This window comes from Lissotriton helveticus, chromosome 11, assembly GCF_964261635.1.
Source record: "Lissotriton helveticus chromosome 11, aLisHel1.1, whole genome shotgun sequence".
Classification (NCBI taxonomy): Eukaryota; Metazoa; Chordata; class Amphibia; order Caudata; family Salamandridae; genus Lissotriton; species Lissotriton helveticus.
The window spans coordinates 561,006,761-561,024,420 of NC_136072.1; the positions used below are offsets into that span (position 1 = coordinate 561,006,761).

At 41.5% G+C, this 17,660-nt stretch overlaps 1 protein-coding gene across 11 annotated transcripts in view; it reads left to right on the plus strand.

Moving 5' to 3' along the window:
- TACC1 (transforming acidic coiled-coil containing protein 1) overlaps window positions 1-17,660 on the plus strand; it is an 875,899-nt gene that overhangs the window by 734,267 nt on the left and 123,972 nt on the right. For all 11 annotated transcript variants that reach the window (XM_078666332.1, XM_078666333.1, XM_078666330.1 and 8 more), the window contains one exon: window positions 4,752-4,812. In XM_078666332.1, coding sequence (XP_078522458.1) covers window positions 4,752-4,812 — 61 coding nt within the window. The remainder of the gene's footprint in view (window positions 1-4,751; window positions 4,813-17,660) is intronic.

The following is a 17,660-nucleotide window of genomic DNA, read 5'->3' on the forward strand; positions in this document are numbered from 1 at the left end:
GCAGGAAGTCTCCAGTATCTTTAATATAGGAGCTTAAATTAATTACCATTGGTGCCAAGTAGAAGTCCATGTACTCCGATAGGTGTTTGTATAGTGAATTGCAGCTGGAGATTATTGGCCTTTCTGGGAAATTCCTTAGGGTCTTATTGACCTTCGTTAGGAAGTATTTTCATTGGCATTATGGACTTTCATTTATTAAAAACAACCTTTTGTCTTCTGATAGCAATCCTTCTCGATGCCATATCTCAATTTTGGTTATCAGCTCGATAGTCCGATAATATAATGGGTTTCTCATCACTTTAGTATATCTGCCTCCTTGCTCTGCCTTGCCCCCATCCTCTTCCTATATATCTGTGTGCAGTATATGTATGTTAGGGCACGGGCGTTTTTAGGGCTTAGGGTGGGTGTCGTTTTTGAGTGGCAAGCGTATTTTTAGGGTTTAGGGTGGGTGTGGGTTTTTGGGGGGCGAGGGTATTTTTAGGGTTTAGGGTGGGTGTTGGTTTTCAGGTGGCAAGGGTATTTTTAGGGCTTAGGGTGGGTGTGGGTTTTTTGGATTTGCAAGGATATTGTAGGGTATAGGATGGGTATGTGTTTTTAGAATGGGGTATTTATAGGGTTTAGGGTGCGTATGGGTTTAGGGTGGCATGGGTATTTTTAGGGTTTAGAGTGGGTATGGGTTTTTGGGTGCCAGCAGTATTTTTCGAGTTTAGGGTGGGTATGGGTTTTTGGGGTAATGTAAGGTTTAGGGTGGCTATGGTTTTAGCGTTGTGGGTTAGTTACTAAGGATAGATATATATTCTATCCGTAAAATTCTTACCACACATATACCTTTACCTGGAAAATGTAAGTATTTTACAGGTAAGTATAAACCCTTTATAGATCCATATAAAGGGTTTAGGTGTAAATACTTAAATTTTTCTGGTAAAGGCATGCATGGGAAAGACGCATATGTTGTAATGACTGCGTTGTAAAGGCATGCGTAGTTACATCATACATCCGATTTCAGTTGGGTACACTCAAAGGATTACATTGCGCGGACACCATGCCAGCAGACATCTCCATGCCTGCTCTCTGGCTTACATTTCTCAGCGCAGTAGTGCGGGCAGAAAACAAAATCAATGCAGAGAAGCGAGGTGGAGGTTTGGAGGGAGGGTACTGTGATAAACGGAAAGCAGAGTTGAGGGAGCATTCAAATCTGACATGAGTCAGTATGTAAACTTCTCATTGATGCACTCTTCTCATCTCTTCTCCTCCCCTCTTTGTCTGTCTTTTCCTCTTGCTCTCTATCTCTGACGACTCATTAATCCCAACACTGTGCAGTAAAGTATAGTATGAGATTCTTTTGCAACACGACCCTCACATATAAATAATTTAATCATCTAGGGAGGTATATTTTTTATTTTTAATGTCCAATATTGCATTGCGGTATTTTCTATCTATAGAAGTTCGGTCCCCCTCCCTCCCCTGCTCCATATAGCAATTATACTAACAGTTGAATTTACTTTGATTAAGTTAGGAATGTCAATAATTACTAGTTGAACATCAAAGCTTACCTCTGACATAGGGAAAATAGATCGAAGGAGGCGGCCTTATGGGAGGTAGGGGCTAGAGAATGGATGTATAAAGATGGACTGATAAGGCACATTTACAAGGTACACTTTACCGCCAGTGACCTCTCACCTCGCTTTTGGAAAGGCTACTGGAATGACCAAGAAACTTGGTAAAAGCAAATTTGTTTATAAAGTGGCTCTGAGCAGGGCTGGCACTTCATTAAAGCAACTATTGGCAGTGGCCTGAAGGTGCCTTTATTCAACATATTTCCTTAAAAACAGACCGCTTTCCTGCTAAGGAAAGGGGAATGCCAAGAAAAATAAATGTGATATTCCTGCAGCTTGAAAAGTCCTTCCATCTAAATCGGCTCTGAACCTGAGATGATCTTCCTCATGTTGGGTTCTGGCCAGGAGTTCCAAGGCTTTGGTCGGGCAGAGGTACAGCAACCTAAGTTTGTACAGAATGGTGATTCTTAGACGATCTCATACAGAGAAGTAGGTTGTGGTTTATGAATCCCATGGCCATTAGGGCAAAAAAGTGGAATTTTGAGATTCCACACTTGGCTTAATTTGCCACCAACAGAGGTCTTTTATTGCTTTAACTATGTGGTCTCAATTTCATGCTTGTCTACAATGTGACTGGCATTCATTTTGTGTGGTTCCTGGTGCTGGGCCAGCTTCTGTATTTGTGGACTCGGATAGAATTTCTATAATCCATTTTTGAATGAGCATGTACGAAAATTGTCATTTTCCTTAGGGCAGTAGTGAAGAAATTAGATATTTTTTTTAGTTGGTGGATGTGAACATTTTTTCCATTTAGTGAAATAATAAGAGAGATTTAGTCACAGGTAAAATGTTTTTGGAATGTTTTCGTGTGAGTCAGTAAATGTCAACTTGTGGAAAAACCACAGAGAAACTTGGCTAGAGGATGGGCACCAGGCTTAACAAATCGACAGCGAGTGCTGAACCAGGAGGCTGTGTTTGAGTGGCAGGCGGTGTGCCAGAGGCACTGGTTTGACTGTCCCTGGAGCTTACTCTGCGGATAAGTTCATCGTTCACAATCTGCAAAGCTGCTACTGCTGGTGCTGAATCAGCACAGGATCACCACCAACGAGAAACAGATGCGAATTATTATCATGACTCCAGCCCTGCACTACATCTGAACTCGGGAAAATCAGCCCAGCAGAACTGTATGACTCAAAGCTTCCCACGCAACTGAGAATAGCGTGCTGTTCTGTAAACCCACACAAACCCATCACGTGCCTTGAGTCATCAAGAGAAAGCAAGGCGCCCTGCTGGTCTCCTGCGGTTATCAGTTGTCGAGCATGTGACACACTTTGTTAGACGGGGGCGAGGTACTGTAGGTCCCTGCAGTAGGCATTCACCATCTTAACAAAATGCACAAGCTCTCCATGTGGTGTTGCAAAGACTATTTTATGTAATGCCAAATCCATGAGTGCCAACCCACGCAGTGCCACCTGTGTCACTCGAAAGTGGTTATCCTTAACAGGGTCAGCTGGTGAGGAGCCAATAACACATGATGGATAAAAATGTGAACTGGAAACCCCTACAGTCTTGCATCCTCAAATGGCATGCTATCTCATTAAATTTATCTATTTTCCTAAAAACAAAAAAACTGATATTTACCTAAAACGTCTGATGGTCATCTCTCCTTTTTCCTTTTTAATTGGCTCTCTCCTTCATTTCTCTCGTATGCATGCGTCTTACTCTATAAGAACAACCTACTCAAAGTCACTTAAATGTTTGCCATATTTCTGAAAATTGGCTAAACTAATTTCAAAGATAACCACCTCTCCTTTTTTTTTTTAAAGTTATACCACGGCAACCAAACACTTTCTAATCCTTTATAGCTCATCTACTAACCCCACCAAACATCTTCATGAGCTCATATATCCTCGTTTTCACACTGATGACAACTAGCACTTATTACTTTAATCTACCACAAAAAACTGGGATGAATGCATGAAATAATTTGCTGGAGCACAACAGATCTAATCACAATAAACAACAATAATTAATAACACATGCCTAACCACTAACTTTGGATTCCGGAGCAGCGTGCTGCGAGGCATAAAGCTCTTCAATGCCGCATTAGGACTAGTAAGGGCTATATAATTGTACTCGCAATTACATTACACCTGCACCACTGGTGTCCATTACAGGGTGTGAAAGCACCCCAGTATACTGTTGGCAGACTGAGAATCTTCTGTTGCCTCTTTTACACAGGCGAAGAGCAGGTGGGAGTGCCTCATAAGATAGGCTCGGCACACAGCCCGCCCCTCCAAGACCACACACCTACTCAGTGCCTAATTTGTAAAAGAATAAGTGTGGGTGCCCAATGTTTTTCTCAGAAGCCTGCGATTAGTGCTATTCAAAGTCAGGGAGCCAAACACTAGGGCTGCGTTTATTTAATTCTACCTGATGCTGTTTTAATCCACCACCAGACACTCCTTGTCGCTTTATCTCAGTCTTGGAGGTTTTTTCGTCTCTGTTTTTTCCCTTTGTTACCATATTTCCCTCTTTCTCTTCCTCCTTCTTTCTGCCTTTTGTGGTTTTCTCTCTTGCTCTGGATGTGTCTATTATGGAATCAAAATACTGATCTCCAAAAAATCGAGCCTGTGTCTCCACCTGCAAGAAACCTGATCAAATTAAGCACTCCCCATCCTCTCCCACAGTGAAACATGTTTAAAAGTTGGTAAGTCTGGATAACATTTCAGCATCTGTGTCATAACAAGACTGCAATAGGCCCAAGTAAATGCAAGGAAAATGGGACCTTTGGCTACTGTTTGGGTAGTAAAATACAGCGGTAATCTAACTTAGGTGTACTACTCAGGCCTTTGATCCCTGGTGCCAATGAACCTGCTTCACTACTGATATATGTACCACTGATCAGAGGGTGACTCTTAGGTGTTAAAGACCAGACTGGAGAGTATAGATCATGTCATATGGGTATTAGATGGAAGATGGGTTTTTTTTGGGCGGAAGGAGAATTACCAATGAAGAAATAATCACTGTGCCTTTAGAGTGATGATTCCTACATCTTTGTCCACTAGTGGTAATAATGGCAATGTATCAGATCTAGGTTTTGTGATTCTAGCTCTGTTCTCTGCTTTTCCTTCGGTCTCATGCTGTGAATCACACACAGTCCAAAGTGAAAAACCTCTGTTCTTTTCTCCGCAGGAGTGGCTGCCAGGTGAAGAACTATGAAGCTCAGTCTCTCGCATTGGATGTTTGCACACAGGTATGGTCAGGGTATTATTTTCTGTGGATGATCTGACTGGTGGAATACATTTTGGAAATATAATAGGTCTACATATACAATCATGAATTTGGCCCATACTCTTGGCATACACCTGCAAGGAATTGTTTCCCTGTGCTAGGATATTTGAGATGCGCCCTCCTTTGGCTGCACAGTAAGTGACTAAAGCGTACATAAAACTTTTGCTTTGTCTGTGGCCATTGTAGAGTGGGAGAGAGAGCACTTATAGACACCATTATTTTTAAGTCTGGCCTAGAGACCACTTTAGTTGTTCACCAGCCTTATGTGTTCCAAAGGTAGCATACTATACATACTTATACATCATTCTTGGGGTTTTGGGCAGGTCACTTCATTCAAATGTCTGTTCAAGTATCAAATACATTTTGCTTTCACCCATCACGGTATACAGCATTGGACAGTGTGCCAACCATCTTCAGCCATTAGATCACATCATTGGGAGTGACAGTATTTTGCTTACGGGCATGCACAGTCACCTAAAAAATAGTCCACTTAAGTGCCTGCACTAGTGGACAAACATCTTTTTATCTCTGCATTAGTTTCATTTTTGTTAACATTTTTTTTTAATGGGTCATTCCTTTACTTATTGTTCTTGTGAATTCCAAGTGTATATGGCATCATTTTTACTTTGTATTACGTTTACACTTTTAACGCCTGTTGCATATGTTTGTAAAATAAAATGAACAAAAACGAATCTCCAATTCTGCCAGTAGCAGACCTCTTGCTTGTTTAATTTTGGCATGTGGTTGCACAAGCACAAGAGTTTCTGGCACTTTACTGGGATGACGGCCTCTGCCTGTCCATCTCAGTTAGCCAGAGTGGGTCTGAGGTAACTAAAGACCCTTGTGACCCTTGTGAGTGGGATCTGTGACAGTTTTTTTTCCTAGGTGGGCATAGTCAGACCTGACTAGGCCTGAAACTACTTAAATTACATTATCACTGACTAACTGACTCATGGGACATGCATGGGACCTGTGACCCTTCCACCCTATTCTGTAGCAGCTATAAGACTAAGTGCCTGATTTAGATCTCGGCAGATGGGTTACTCCGTCACAACGGTGACGGATATCCCATTCGCTGACACTCAAATCTCATGATATCCTATGGAATTTATATTCCGGCAAGCAGGATATATTGTAACCTGTTTGACGAAGTAGCCTCCGCCCAGATTTAAATCAGGTCCTAAATCTGCACATCGAGCTCCGGTCCTTCCCTGTGTTGATGCCGCTGCGCTCTTGCCTGTGTGGTCAGGCTGACGCCCATGGCTGCTGTCTGGCTGTAATACTTAGTCCACACTTCAGCAGCCAAGCATTTGTGTTTAGCATATACTTATCGGTCACAGTTGTTAACAATAAAGTGAATCATCCATTTTGGGTACATGGTCCAGTTATCTCAGTGGTTTTAACTAATAATGGAATTTATAAAGGCATTATATCGCACAGAAAGCTTAGAACTGATTTGTGCGAATAACTGAAATATTCCAGTAAATCTTTACGTGCAGAAAAAGTCATTCAGTAAATAGTTTCCAAACAGTCCTGCATGGTTTTGGTCACATTGTCTATTTTTGTATTTTAAAGGTGCCCTAGAACCACCAATGCAATCCTGGTCCTAAAGCAGCGCTAGAACCTTCTGCGTAGGCTTGTTTTTCTTTCTTTCATTTTTATTTATTTAATTATTATTATTTCAACTGCATTGTAGTTGTGACAAGCAGTTGAAGATGCAACCCTGCGCCACCCAACTGTGGCATCTAGTGGCCCAACATTTCACAAGGTAGCTGACAAGTTCGGCTCAACAGTGGATTCCAAACATACTTTGACTCAAGGAAGGTGAGCTGCTTCCTCATCATGGGTGGAGCTTTCAGCTTTGAACATCACAACAATTAAAAGATGTGAGCTCACCAGTGTGAGCTGGCTGCAAAGTATGTTACTTGTATTATGTATTTAGAGGCAGCGTAAGCAATTGTATGGCCCTCTGGGATATATATATATTGCACATCAGTTAAAGAGCTAACCATTTTACAACTGGCAACATTCTAATACATCATGGGACAAAAGTGTGTAAATCAGAAGAATGGGATTCTTGAACTGTACAATATATGTTGCTAATGCCTGGCTTAATCTTCTAATTACCGGAATTAATGTGGTGAAAAATGTGGCCAGCCTAAGCATCGAACTTTCAAGATTATTTCTGGCAGTCTTTTGTTTTGTTGAAACGTGGCCTTAGAGCATTAGTGTACTTTAACCGAGAAATAGATAAGTTACGTTTTTAGGCACAGGATGATTGAGTGATTTGCCCAGAAACACGACTTGTTATGCTGAAGAAGGGGACTCAAACCTGGAAATAACGTGTGGGAATAATACTCTGTATTCCTCCTGCAAATTGTCTGTGCCTGTTTTGTTCATTTAAAACCGCATCGTGAGTGATGCGATGATCATTAATCTCTATTGTTTTTTTTCTTCTTGTTTTCCATTATCCATCTCATTGTCAGTTTAGTTTCTTAAGACCCTTTCACTGCAACCCGTCCCCTGCCATGTGTTAAAAGCCTCGGGGCTTTGTTTGTAACACCGGCTCTTCAACTTCTTCCAGACCAATGGGGTTAGGGTCGGGGCATGACATGGGGTGCCTCATTACAGGTATGGTTAGTTTGCCAACAGGATTGATTGCTGTACAAACATAGACTCTGATAGCGGATGAAGAACAAATATGTATTCTCCTCGTATTACAGCTCTAACATTGATAGGAGAGGAACTGTCAACAGGTGTCATGTGACACTGAGCGAGCTGGAAGGGAGGGGCTCAGAGAACAGGTGCTCTGAAATCACCAGGTCTCTAAAACTTCCTTTGCAAGCAGAGGCTCGAAGGTACTGAAGGCCCGGCAGTGCTACACTGTGTGGAAATCTACAGCTCAAATGCTAAAAATGTGTGCAGTGCCATATCAGTGACGCTCAAGCCAAAAATTCTATTTTATTGCCACACTAACTTTTGTGCCGTGGAAAAGTGAGCCACCAGGGTCGCAAAGGTGAACCACCAGGGTCGCAAAGGTGAGCCACCATGGTCTCAAAGGTGATCCACCAGGGTCGTACATGACCTTTGCAGTCAAGATGCATCCCGACCTCTACAAATGTATAAGGACTGTCAATCACCCAATGGTAAGCTATATTAAATTCTGCAGAAATAACTGCCCGTTTCATTTGCCACTAGGATTTCACACCAAAGTAGGCCATGGCACTTTAGTAGATCTGACTTTGTGTGAAATCCTCGGGGTAATTGTGCGGGTTTCTCCCTGTTACACCCTCCTTTGCATTTATGGTCCTCATTTTGGCCTTATACAATAGAAAACCGTTTGTTAATGTGTTGGATCAGTTTTCCACATAAAAGTATGATTAATGCTGGAATTTGATCAATGCTGCTGTGTGGCCAGCTTTATGTCACTCTGTGTTTGGCAACTACCTACGCAAATGCAAACTAAATCGGGACCACAGATATTAAAATGAATACAAGAAAGGTTGCTCAACAGGATACAAGTGGTTGTGACACCTCTAGGTGCGATTTTTAGTGTAGTGTTGGTTTAGGCAAGTGATAAAAAATGTTATCCTGCCTTGACGTGTTCTTGTCTATTTCACTCGTGAGTTGGTCAATGACTGTCCAACAAAGATTAAGGGCCCTGTCTCTGTTACGACAGTTTTACATTTTTAATATTTGTGCCAAATCAGGGGGAAAATGCGGGTGGCACAGATGACCCCCAACCCTTCAGGAGGCCCACATCCAAAGCACCAGTTGGTCAGAGGGTCTTTCCTCTGCCCTAATATCTTTCACCTGACTATCGAGGTGCCAGGAGTTCCTCCTACCAGACTTGAAATAAAACTAAACCATTATGCCAACCACACCCAACTGGTTTTAAAAGCACCATGGTCCATTGATACCCACCGCCTCAAATCCTGTCTCTTTCCTAGCTAACCCTCAATTTGCAGCTCCTAAATGAAGCGCAATCCAATTGAAACAGAATTTCCCATCTCCAACTCTGACCACTCCTGCATTCATTATGTTTGCTAGATATGAATGGGAATGATTTACACCACCTCTGTCTGGAACTTTGCATCCCTATTGACATCTTCTGCATCACCTTCACTAAGTGATGTCAAACTCAATAGCATAGCTTGCAGAGATAGTGGCAATCCGTGCAACCTAGGAACCGATCCTTCAACAGACTCAAACTTTGAATTGCTAAGAGAGAGAAAAAATATGAAAGTAATCCTCCATCCATAGCCCAAGGTTATGGGAATACACCCACGCCTCAGATAAGGCTCCCCACACAAAAACACAGTTCCACCCCCGTTCAGGTGACTAAATCCCCACTCAACGTCTGTGCATGTTCTCTGAATTGTTCACATTAAAGTATCCCAACTCACCTACCGTTACCATACTGAAGTGTCTGCTTTTGCTATATAATTAATGAGGCAATACTTTCAGAACTGATAAATTCCACGTCCAGGCCCATCTTGCAATGATATATTACCTCACTATAATCCCTGTATGTAGCCACTTCAAAACTAGCAATCTGGCTAAGTTTGCCAAATGTGTCCTTTCATCAAAATCTATTACTCAATAGAAGTTTTCCTCCTGATGCTGAACATATGAATTATATATTACTGCTTCTCCTTCTTCCCCAATTTTGTTTGCTTTGTGTACCTTATTAAATACACATTCGCAGATTAGTTTCTAGAGGCCTTGCTGCCTACCAATCATTTCTTGTGATCTCCCAGAAGAATCTCACCAAACTGATCCCTTTTGAGGACTCTGTCTATACCCACATCAACCCCCTGAAGACTGCCATCTTTACCTGGCAGTAGGCACCCACCATGCCATATGGATTGATTCATCATCTCCTAGCATCATTGGCTCTAGCCAATGACCAGAGCAAAATCTTTGGAATTTGCATTGTCTGGCTAGATATTAGGGCCAAAGACGTAACCTGAGAATATTTTGATTCCTATCTTACTGATGCTCTTGCTCTAGTACTCACTAGTCTCTTAGCCCAATAAAGTCCTATGTCATTTTTGAAACAGAATAGACCTCTTTGACATCATTCCATTGAACTGAGAATTTTCTACACCTCTTCGCTATGGAAAGACATTGATCAAGCCTTAGCATTGATGGAGACATGATCTTCAGACTGAAGGTAAAGCTCTTCTCTGATTTGTAGGAAGCTGGCTCTTTATATAGTGGACCAAAACGAGGTACAGTATGCAAAGAGTCCAGCAAACCCCAGTTGGTTTACAGAGGCAAAATGATAACCCAAATGCTCTTTTTTGTGGTAGTGTGAGTCAGCAGTTAGGCTTATTATAGGGTAGTAAAGGAAATGAAATGAGAGAGGCCCCTCAAACCAAAGGCACAGGGCTCTATATCAGATTATAAAGTCATACGTGATTCCCTTTGGAATCAATAATCGCCACAGAAACTCATTCATTCAAATTCCATCTCACAAACCGTCTCAGACTTATCCACAACTCATACATACAACCCCAAAAAACAACTATAGTGCCACAGAGGTTACTGACCATATCAAATATTTAATACAAACCTATTGTTAAATAAATCAATATACCTAAAGTCTAAACTAATCCTTTTTTTAACACATATTTTATTACGTTTTTTGGATGTATGCCTTACATCATCCCATCGTGCGTTCCACATATTATACATGCTTCGTACAGTATTATTTCAACAACAAATTTGTGCATCAGTACTTTCATTGCAAGTCTATTAGTATACAACGGTGAACCTATCGTGTTTTACCGTACACTACATTTGCGATTGAAAAGTACATGGAACAATAAGACTTCTCAAATTTAAAACAATCCCCAACAGTGCCCCCCACCCCAATACTCCCCGGTCACAGTTCTTTGGCTTTAGTGTATTTTGAACCATCTGTATCTTCACACAATCCGGCTTTGTATGGGCTACCTAAAGTCCACAAAGATTTTACCAATCCCCCCATGCGGCCAATTGTGTCCAGCATAGGTTCCTTAACCGAACCACTCAGCAAGTATGCTGACATTTTTTTACAGCCTCTCGTGATAGCCCAAAAGGCCTACATTAAAGACACCACGGCCATTATTCATAAACTAGAAGGTGTGGAATATAACCCCGATACCCAGATGCTAGTCACTCTGGATATCGAGGCGTTATATACAAACATACCCCAAGACGATACTATTAGAATGATCAACTCTATGCTCAATTCTGAGGACAGGGATCATACCGCACATGAACTTTTCATTATTGATTGTGTTACCTTGGTCCTTAAACATAATTTATTTTTATTCAATAAAGACTTATATCGTCAAATCAAGGGGACCAGCATGGGGGCTACCTGTGCTCCAAGTCTGGCCTGCTTGTATGTATCACAATTTGAAGAGAAACATATATACAACCAGGTTTCCCCATTCTTTGAAAACGTATCGATGTGGTCCCGCTACATCGATGATGTTTTTTTTATCTGGACAGGCACTAGCGAGACCCTCATTGAGTTTATTGCTTGGCTCAACTTAGGTGATGATAACCTCAAATTCACATCACATTTCGACCCTCAAAGCTGTGAATTTTTGGACATTATCATCAAACATGTTAACGGTGTCCTAAATGTCGAACTCTTTACCAAGCCTTCAGCCAGGAATACTATGTTACACTATACGAGTAACCATCCCCCCTGCCAGGTCAACAACATCCCATTTGGCCAATTTCTTAGGCTTAAAAGAAACTGTACTACCATCCAAGACTTTGACAAACATGCAGCCATATTAAAAACTAAATTCATTGAACGAGGATACCCGAGAAGAATGGTTAGGCATGCATACAAACGTGCGAAATATTATGATCGAGAAAGTCTTTTCAATGGTAAGACAAAAAGAGATGATTCCCCTAAACCCATTATCTTTGTAACTAATTTTAACCATGTCACCAACAAACTCAAGAACATAATTAATAGAAACTGGCATCTAGTAAGTGACAAACATCAGAGTCGACTTCCTAAACCTATGTTCTCTTTCCGACGAAACTGCACGATTCATAATAATCTCGTGCACACATATAGTGAACCCAAAAGACATGAGCAGCCATGTATTGATCATGCCCCTTTGCCGACTGGAACTTTTCCTTGCTCTGGTTGCAGTAATTGCAACGATATTATCCGCGGCAGCACCATCACTAACAACAACGCAACCTGTAAACCCAAAAGCTTTATGAATTGCAGGACCAAAAATGTTATATATTTGATCCGTTGCCCCTGCAATTTCATATACATTGGTGAGACCTCTAGAGAAATTCGCATTAGGATGAATGAGCATAGGTCAGCCCTCCGCACCAACAAGAAGGGGGCACCACTTACAGAACACTGGTGCAAGACGAAACACAACATTAGTGACCTTAAGTGGTGCTGCCTTGAAATTGTCACCATCACAACTAGAGGCGGTGACCTCAATCAGAAAAGAAAGAAGCGTGAGCAGTTCTATATGTCTAAGTTTAATAGTGTCAGGCAAGGGCTAAACAGTAGAGAAGATTGGGAGCGCATAGTATAGGACCTTTTAATGCCTTTATGAGAGCACCTCCTAATGCCCTTACGTTATTGTTAGTAGGAATATAAAGACCAAACGCCTATTCTCTATACAAGGAGACGTTTCGGAACATGGTTTATTATTAATAAATTTATTTTAAAAATTTCTTTTACATATGTATCTGAATTGTTCTAGATACCGCCTCTTTACCAATAAAACAGGTGCTAATATCTTCAATTCGGTCCACTACAATTTGCTTAACTGCCCTTGACTAAACAACATTACTTTTACTCTCTCCAACCATAGTGCGGGGCTTTAAGGCTGATAAGCCGCCATGGATGTCCCCGTAACAACTAATAAAGTTTGTCTCCCAAATCTCGTAATCTCCAAAAAAAAGCGCTCGTAACATGTGACTCCCTGGAGTCCAATCAGGTTGGAGATCTAAACAAACCAATGAGCGGTTCTTTCTGATATAAGACGCCCTACGCGCGGAAACATAAAAATACTTTGCCAGAACCCCCGAAACGCTGAAGTTAACAGGAGCAGGGAGGCCGGCCCGATTGATTGAGGTAAGCGGTAGGGACTTTGAACCTCCAACTTGTATCTGTAGCCCTGCCTAACAGCGGCCCAGGCAAATGTAATCGCACGCACGGACAACAGCGTGAATATTGCTATTCTGCCAAGTCCGTCATTCGAATGCGCACAACCAAGCAATAGGAGACGCTAATGTTGCCACGTGTCTAGTTAGTTCTATGAGGTCATTTTATCAATAATAATTTCTGAGCATACTCTACTGGACTGGTCAAGTCCTCGTTGTTCAATTTAAACCAAACAAATAGCATATTTTACGAGCTGATAATCACGAGTGATGCCACATGTTGATTGAATCATACGTGGCCACCTAATCAATGACAATTTATGTATAAACAGCACTTGACCCGTGGGGTCTTCGTTTTTTAATTTCACTTAGCTTAAAGTAAACAAACAGCATATCTCATGCGCTTAATATAGTCATAAACTGCAAACTAATAGCGCTCTTTTTTCACAGATTTCGGTGACTACGAGGGAGGCTGTCACTTCCCCCTCTCTCCCAGTGCACACACGGGGATTTTATTCATAAACCGTGGCTGCATTGTTTCTTACCTAAGTAAACAACCGGGGTAAGTCAGAACCAGAGTGAGAGGGTTTCTGATGACACTAAATAGGCAGTAACAGCACTAATAAATCCGCCTTGCCCTCTTCCTCTTTTCGCTTCAGATATATCCAATCAAACAGGATATACAGATACACCCAATTAAACAGGATCTTGAGATCGGTGGCTCCTGTTACTCCAGTGTGAGCTTGCTCCTTAACTAATAAAGGTACTGACTACGGGTGTATGTTCAGTCTGCCCCTCAAAACGCATTGTGCCAGCAACTATACCTTCAATTACAATTTGATAATGGCCTTTTTCTCTATTACTTTTTAGATTGTTTTTATCTTCAAGCCCAGCCAAAAATTTATGAATTTGGTTGTACTTTTCATGCCCAATACCCTGCACGCTATTTCAGTGCATCATTAAGATCATCATACCTCTTAATGACCGAGGTAAGCATTCCCTTACCATGTATATTGAGAATAAGGATACATGTAACTCCACAATAGTAGTGCTTAGCACTCCCTTCGTTACCCCCACCTTTTTCATGATACCAATAACGTAAACCTCTCTCGAATCATTGCCCGATTACTTTTTGTGTTGGCCCCCTGTTGCAGTGCAATAATGTGAAGAATAAACGAGACAAAAAAATGTAAAACAAACAGTTTGGAATTATGTTTTGGGTTATAACAGCTTGTCTGTAACTTTTAAAAAAATGATGATATATGTAAACCAAACACACAGTAATTTTGTTGCTTTTTTAACAGAAACTGTCCTGATGAAGGTTTTTAACACTGTACCGAAACGCCGCGTCGACAACTGTTCCTCTTTAAGATTTTTATCATTTTCTCTTTCTGTAGTGTGCATCTTGAGTATTTGACATTATTTCATCTGTTTTAAATATGATGCATTGTGTTTGATTGTTTTTTTACTGTGTACTTTTTTGTATAAATGAATTAACCCTTTATGATTAAAAAATATTCTTGCCGGATAAATATTTTTGTCGTTTTTACTGTTACTTATGTACTTAATTTTTACTAAGTCTGCTGCATGCATCATTTTGAATATTATATAATAGGACCAACCAAATGTTTTACTTTGACCACTAGAAGGTAAACACAACTGAACATTTTGAGGTTTCTTTGTCCATTGTGTGATTGGTATCATTGACTAAGGTGTTATTGAGTACGGGTAGTTTTTTCATGGATACCACTCTTTGTGGCTCCCCATAGGACCCCAATTCTTTTGTTCTCTGTTCTCCCCTGGTCCATAATCATTACCAGTAGGGGGCCTCCTTCACTGTTACTTATCTTCACACAATCCAACATTGTGCGTATTTAAACATACAACTTTCCCTTAGTACACAAAGTGTCGACGCATGGGCATCACATAGTCCTTGTTACACAAACTCCTTAATCATCATGCTCTATCTCAGTTAGTTTAATCTCCTCCAACATAGATTCCCACTCTAGGGATATTGGTCTCTTTCGCAGGCCCCTTATTTCTTCCCTGTGCAGTGCTGCACCCTCTGCACAGCTCCAGCGTATCATTTCTGCCCACCAGCTCGACACAGCAGGGGGTTTCCTCGACTTCCAGCGCAAAGTAATGGTTCTAATAGCTAGTATTAACGCTAGGTCTATGAATCGGTATTGGATCTTGTGTTTGGACAAATGTTTGTGTAGACCCAAAATACATTCCTTCAGTGTCTTGAATCTCGTGATGTGCTGCCGTCCCGATTATACTTCTTATCTTGTCCCAGTATCCCATTATTAACGGGCACGTCTACAGCATATGTATCAAGTCCGCACCCTCTGTCCTACACCTCGGGCATGAATGCTGCGTTTGCGGGAACATTTTATCTAATCTGCACGGGGTCAAATATGCGCGATGTAATACCATTGTTTGGATAACTTTGAATTTTGAATTTCTCGACACTTTTCTAGGATGCTCAATGACTGCCGCCCATTCTTTATCCGTCACATCTCTACCTATATCACCCACCCATAGAGCCCTTAGTGCATCTAAAGAGCCCCTTGTGTGGGCGCTGATACCAGTATATAGCCAGCGAATCAAATGTCTACCTCTACCCATGTAGTATACCATCTTCACCATCTCATTGCTGGGGGGCTCTCTCCTCAGTGGTGCCCAGTCCTTTTTAATGTATTGCAACAGGGCAGCGTGCGTTAGGTACAGGCGAGCTGTGGCTCCCGTCTCGTTAACAAAGGTGTCGTGATCCAGCGGTGTCTCATCACCAAATAGATCTCCTACCGTGTTGATGCCTGCTTCAGACCAGGAGGTTAACTTGCACCGTGTGAGTCTGCCACTTGTCAATGGGATACCTAAGAGTGGAATGTTATCTTCATATGCAGGGGTGCATTTGTGGATCGTAACGCTGCTTTTCAACACCTAAGCGCAGTGTCCAGTAAGGGGGGTAGGTCTCTCTGAGGTGTATGTCCTGGCAATAACAAGGCATGTAGTGCACTGCTATCGATGTCTGCTTCAGTGTACCCTATTTCCTGTAGGTTACGTCCTGCCGTCCAGTATGATAGCCATTGTAATTGGCAGGCGTAGTAGTAGGCATGGAAGTCTGGTACTCCCAGCCCCCCCATAAGAGTACTCACTTGTAATTTCTTCAAACTTATAAGTTTTCAACCCTTACCCCATATGAGATCTATTAACAGCGTATTTAGTAATTTGAAGGTGGATTGCAGCACTATTAACGGTAGATTTGTGAAATAATACAATAAACGCGGTAGAACCATTTTTGCTATTGCTGCTCTCCCCATAACTGACAGTGCAGTCCAAAAGGCAACACTGGATCATAGAGATATAATTGTTCTATTTAGATTGCCGTCTAGCATATCTGCATTTGTCCTGTATATCTGGATACGCAGATAATTAAACACGGTTAGTTGCTAGTAGTAAATTTTATTTGCACACTTAATTTAAATCGTTGCACAGCGTACAGTCAAAGAATAACCTTTAAAAATTAAAAGTTTAGAGAATTTAAAAAAAGAAAAACAATATAAAAGTCAATTAAAAAATAGAGAAGTTGCTAGTTAAATTAAAAAGAGCGCAGAAATGTCACAGGGGGAAAAAGGAATTCAAGCTTTGACAGAGGGTAGTTTCAGGGAATTAATTTCGGTAATAAACTTAACAAAGCGCGCTGCCAGCTGCGGTGAGTCTCCCCTCATACATGCATCTAATGCTTCATGGCAAGTCCTGATATTTAGTAGGAGCCAGAGTGGGCGCAACCAAAAATTTCTTTGGGCTCGGAGTTCTCGGCAGATGTACAGGATATGGATAAGGTTTTCTTCATCCTGTTTGCAAAAGCGGCATTGTGGGGATGCTTCTTTCCTGTAGCCTTGGCCGAACTTGTATGCCATAAGTGGTATTAAACCAAAGCGGAATCTCATCAATTGAAGTTTTATGTTGACTTTCACAGAGGATGCAAGGCACGGTGGAAGGATTTTCGAGGTGTATAATTTGGAGGCCCAGGAGCCATGGAAAAGCTGATTTACCCGCTGCTCATCAAAATCATTTGAAAGAATTTTTGCTTGCCTGGTTAAGAGTTTTGTTTTCGCCTCAGTGGGCAGCGAAGAAAGCCATATGTCTTTTGCCTCGAGGGATTCGAGGCATGACATCAAATAATTGTTCCACAATGTTTTTGGGTTGCTGAAGACTGTCCATAGACAGCTCTTTAAGGTATGAGCGCTGGCATGTTTAGTTTTTAAGCAGTAGCTGATGAAACGTGCACTCATAATCCATCGCTGAGAGAATAGCAAGAATTCTTTTCTAATTTGGGCCTGAGCAGTTGAATTAGGGAGTTGAAAAACCCTGCGATAGCAAGACGATTGTGCTCTGTCCAGCCAAATGTTCATTTTATCCTTGAAGATTATTGCTCCAAAGGAGATTGTGGGGAGTAGTTTTGCATGAATCAGTTTTGTTAATGGTACTAAATCCTGGGAGTGCAAAGTACTTTTTGTTCTTATGAAAGCCCCTTCTAGGCTTCGTGCAACAGCCTGCATTTCGGTTATGTGCACGGTGGGTCTCCCTTTGTGGTCGATCCACACGCCCAAGTACTTGTAGGCAGTGACAGTTTCCAATTTCTTCCCTTCAATAAAC